We start from the raw sequence: 5,109 nt of genomic DNA, 5'->3' as shown, positions 1-5,109 counted from the left end.
ATCCCCACATAAACGTCAAAGATTTGTACGAAACTATTTCATTTCAACTTTTACCGTGTCTGATTTTGCTTCTGGTTTCTGAATTACAGACAGTGATAGTATTCGTTCTGTATTTTACAATGTTTCTATCAATTTTACCGTGTCTGATTTTGCTTCTGGTTTCTGAATTACAGACAGTGATAGTATTCGTTCTATATTTTACAATGTTTCTATCAATTTTACCGTGTCTGATTTTGCTTCTGGTTTCTGAATTACAGACAGTGATAGTATTCGTTCTATATTTTACAATGTTTCTATCAATTTTACCGTGTCTGATTTTGCTTCTGGTTTCTGAATTACAGACAGTGATAGTATTCGTTCTATATTTTACAATGTTTCTATCAATTTTACCGTGTCTGATTTTGCTTCTGGTTTCTGAATTACAGACAGTGATAGTATTCGTTCTATATTTTACAATGTTTCTATCAATTTTACCGTGTCTGATTTTGCTTCTGGTTTCTGAATTACAGACAGTGATAGTATTCGTTCTATATTTTACAATGTTTCTATCAATTTTACCTGTCTGATTATTACAGGGATTGGTTCTAAAATTTTTGGCTTATAAACCTTGGCCCATGTAACGATACCAGATAACTCTTCACCTCTTACTTCTAGTCAAAAGTTCAATCATGCAGTATGCGTATGGTATTATATAAAATATCATTTTCTTTTACATGAAACATTGCATTTGTCTCGTTACAACTTGTAATCTACGTTTATAAAAATAAAATCTCTACTTTTTTTCTTTTGTTTTTTTTTCCACATAGCTACTTAGATAACAAACAACGATTATTAACAGACATATACACTTTTTATTTTGAAACAAGGAATAAATTATTTTTGCTACTGTGCATGACACCTATTGGCCATGTTCGCAAATATCTCAGAGTGTTCATTTACAGGATATCAATAAAGTTTGTTTTAATACTTTTCGTTTCTATTTCCGTTTTGTTACACATCATATCTATTTTTCAGATGAGAGACATGATGCTGGTAACACTGTACCTGTTGGCGTGTTTGCTATGTCACCCCGTCACAGCTGATACATCGGTCACCGATACAGGGGAATTGGAAAATAATGACAAGGACACTTTAATTGTCACAACCATAAACAAACAAGAAGTAAGTGAAGACTCGAAAACGGAAAATGTAAATTTCGATACCAACAATGACAAAGTCGATACCGTTAACACATTGTCTGTGACAGACGATGATACAGCTTCTGTCAACACCGATAATTTACCATCTAACAGCGATGATACAGCATTAGATAACAACGATGATTTAATATCCAGCAACGATGACCCGACTCCTAACAACGATGTTACTGACACTGTAAACAGCGACGGTTCACCGTCTAACAACGATAATGATTCTGCCATGGTTAACAACGATGACATACCATCAAGCAATGACAACATGTCTAAAGACGATGATAAAACATCTTCTAATAATGACAATACAAACAACGATGGCGACGTCAATGATGATGCAAGTATATCTGGTGACGATACCAATGATGAGAGAACTGTTAATAGCAGTGATGATGGGAACGACGGCAATATATCCGCTAATAACACTGATGGCGACGATGTTACCGAAGATGATGACAAAACTGAGAGCGATAATGTTGACAACAACGATGATACTGACAGTAATGATGTTGACGACAAAAATGATGACACTGAAAGCAACAATGTCGACGACACTGACGATGACACTGATAGTGATAATGATGACGATAATGATGACACTGACAGTGGCGACAATGAAAATGACACTGATAGTGAGAATGATGACGACAATGATAATGACACTGATAGTGATAATGATGACGATAATAATGACACCGATAGTGGCGAAAATGATAATGACACTGATAGTGATAATGATGACGATAATAATGACACTGACAGTGGCGACAATGAAAATGACACTGATAGTGATAATGATGAAGATAATGATGACAATGATAGTGATAATGATGACGATAATGATGACACTGACAGTGGCGACAATGAAAATGACACTGATAGTGATAATGATGACGACAATGATGATGACAATGATAGTGATAATGATGACGATAATGATGATGACACTGATAGTGATAATGATGACGATAATGATGACACTGACAGTGGCGACAATGAAAATGACACTGATAGTGATAATGATGACGACAATGATGATGACAATGATAGTGATAATGATGACGATAATGATGACACTGACAGTGGCGACAATGAAAATGACACCGATAGTGATAATGATGACGACAATGATGATGACAATAATAGCGATAATATTGACAACAGCGACGATACCGACAGTGATGATGATGACGATGATGACAATAATAGTGATGATGATGACAATGACACTAATAGTGACGATGATGACAATGACGATGACACTAGCAGTGGCAATATTGAAAATAATGAAGATACTGGCAGTGATGATGATGACAACGACAATGATGACAACAGCAACAGTAACAACGATGATGAAAATGACAAAGATGATAGCAGTTCTAGAGAAAGCACTTTTATTGTCAATTCAAATGTTGTTGCATTTAATGAACCAAACATCGATGACGACGATGATGACGACGACGATATCAATGACTCAGCGCTCCTTAGTTCGATGGAAGAAATAACTGACCTTAGTGAGATAATTACTGAGCAATCTAAGAAATCAAAGGTAGTTGATACAAACATCGTAAATAAAGTTAAAACAGACTCGGGACAAACAAATTTACTGCTGTCTGTTATTTCACCATCCAAAGGAACCTTGATGACACCTCCACAAATGTCTTTGGCCGAACAAGTACAGACGAAAACAGCCTCTAAAACCGGCAACAATGGCCTCATCACACCTCTATTTGACGATGCTTCTATGTTGAATTTACTTCAAGATTCGTCTTCCTCAGGAAGTGAGTCATCAGTATCTACTTCCAATGCGTTATCATCCCTACAGACAAATTTTCTGTTACGGGATCAAGCAGCAGTTTCCAGTTTTGTGGAGTCTCGACAAAGTGGGTCTTCTGAATCTGCAGGCGCCAGCTCGGTCCATGAATCAGACAGTGATGATAATCTGCTTGCAAAAGCACTAGGGTTAAAGCCATTGCCTTCGTCAGAGTTATCAGGCGGCACTAGTAAAGATGAATTCGAACTGGAAAATCATTTAGATTTTAGTGCAAATAGGAATGTACAAGGTCAATCTACAGCCACACAAGTCAGCCAAAATTGGTTAGGTCTATCGGAACCGGACAGTGAAGCCGAGGACCGTCTATCAGCGTTTGTTGACAGTTTAAGTCCTGCTCAGTTAGACGCCATGTTGGCGACAGACGACCTGACCAACTTTATAGATCTTGATAGTTTTTCTGCTGCCGAGGGAATACCTGTGGGTGCTTTTGAAGATCCTTCTACCTCAACTGAAACCAGCTCTGACAATGATCTCGATATCCAAAATATGCTTTCGGATTTTGGAATCACTTTTCAGCAACAAGATTCGTCCTCATTACTAGGAAATGCAAATGAATTTGGTCGCATGCTACAAACGTCGTCATCTGTTCCAGTGTCCACTAGCAGGTCGACGGCCGCTCAATCTAACACAAGAGGCATTATGTCACAAATAGCTAGTGGCGTGTTCCAATCTGGGTTTCAACCGTCACCACCTGCTGTGGCATCAAATCGAGGCACTGTTTCACCACCTGCTGTGGCATCAAATCGAGGCACTGTTTCACTAGATACCTCCATATCAACGTCCCAGGTACCAATTGGTGCACTCGGATCAGGAGGACAAAGGACTGGAACAACCCAGTCTGTTTCAAGAAGACAGAGCACAGGTGCGTTCGAGTCACGATCGCAAGTACCAATTGTTGTAAGGCAAATTGAACGTCAGTCAAAGCCCATGAACTTTCCATCGCCAGTCGGGTCACAAACTGGCCAAACACAGACAGGCCAAGTCGTACCCTCCTCGTTACCTACACTCTCAGAGATAATATCCTTTATCTTTGATGGCGAGCCTGTAAGGCAGGGAAATAGTGCACTCGGATCAGAGGGACAAAGGACTGGAGCAACCCAGTCTGTTTCAATAAGACAGAGCACAGGTGCGTTCGAGTCACGATCGCAAGGACAGCGTAAAAGGGCGTTCTCGGAAACGTCGCAAGGAGACAGGAAAAGTGGTTTCCAGTCAGGACCAATAGGACAACGAATCGGAACCTCAGAGTCACTATCTACAAGACAAGGTGGTAATTTCGTGACACGAACACTAGGACAGAACAACAGAGTGTTTGAGTCGGCATCATCGGGACAGGGTTCAAATGCGTTTGAGTCAGCTTCTTTAGGAGAGGGAATGGTGGACGGATTTGATTTTGCATCACTTGGACAGGGTACTGGTGCGTTCCGTTCAGCGACATTAAGACAATCAGGGCAACAAAATACACGAGGAGGTAACGATGTTTTAACTGATATTGATAGAGATAAAACAAACGTGTTAACCTATCTAGAGAACAGAAACAGACTCGCCAAAGTGAACAGACAAGATTCCAGTCGGATCAGCACGTTTGGAAAGTCCAATGCACAAATCTCTCTAAGCGCATTAGTATCCAGAGACGATGCTAGTGTCGATTCATTCTTAGACAGTTTGTTGGAAAATGACCGTAATTTAGAACTGATTAGTGAACTTTTCGACGGCCTGAATGAAAACGAAGACAATGTTATAGGGGTTGGTGGATTGAGTGAACAAGATTCTGATGATGTGACTGATGACAGTTCAATAGAACAGAAATCTGACGAAAATGTTTCCGGTGAACAAAACTCGGGTGAATCAAATGAAGATGATTCAGCCAAGGACAATGATTCGAGTGAAAACACTTCAAATACTTCAACCTCAGATGAATCAAACGAAAATGATTCCAGTAATGAAAATTCAGGTGAAAATGACTCGAACACTTCAGACTCATTCGAATTAAGCTCAAGTGATCTTGATGATCTCGGTGATCTGGATCTGGAATATTTAGATGAAGATGATTTAGATGAGCTATCAAAAATCCTTGATGGTTGA

The 5,109-nt window shown here is 39.3% G+C and overlaps 1 protein-coding gene across 1 annotated transcript; it reads left to right on the top strand.

Moving 5' to 3' along the window:
• The first annotated feature begins 1,023 nt into the window (after nucleotides 1–1,023).
• On the top strand, nucleotides 1,024–5,109 carry LOC132560980 (serine-aspartate repeat-containing protein F-like). The gene is made up of 2 exons (XM_060225687.1): nucleotides 1,024–2,371; nucleotides 2,486–5,109. The coding sequence occupies exons 1-2, from the start codon at nucleotides 1,024–1,026 to the stop codon at nucleotides 5,107–5,109; spliced, it is 3,972 nt and encodes a 1,323-aa protein (XP_060081670.1).

The sequence above is a fragment of the Ylistrum balloti genome, unplaced genomic scaffold, assembly GCF_031769215.1.
Source record: "Ylistrum balloti isolate Yb309-2 unplaced genomic scaffold, AGI_CSIRO_Ybal_v1 Utg371132, whole genome shotgun sequence".
NCBI classification, from domain to species: domain Eukaryota; kingdom Metazoa; phylum Mollusca; class Bivalvia; order Pectinida; family Pectinidae; genus Ylistrum; species Ylistrum balloti.
Note: the sequence above shows the minus strand (reverse complement) of the source record. Positions and strands in the feature narration are given on the sequence as shown.

Coding starts and splice junctions, on each gene's coding strand:
- LOC132560980 (XM_060225687.1), top strand. CDS start 1,024: ATGATGCTGGTAACACTGTACCTGTTGGCGTGTTTGCTATGTCACCCC. Junction 2,372..2,485: donor CAACAGCGACGATACCGACA/GTGATGATGATG, acceptor AAAATAATGAAG/ATACTGGCAGTGATGATGAT.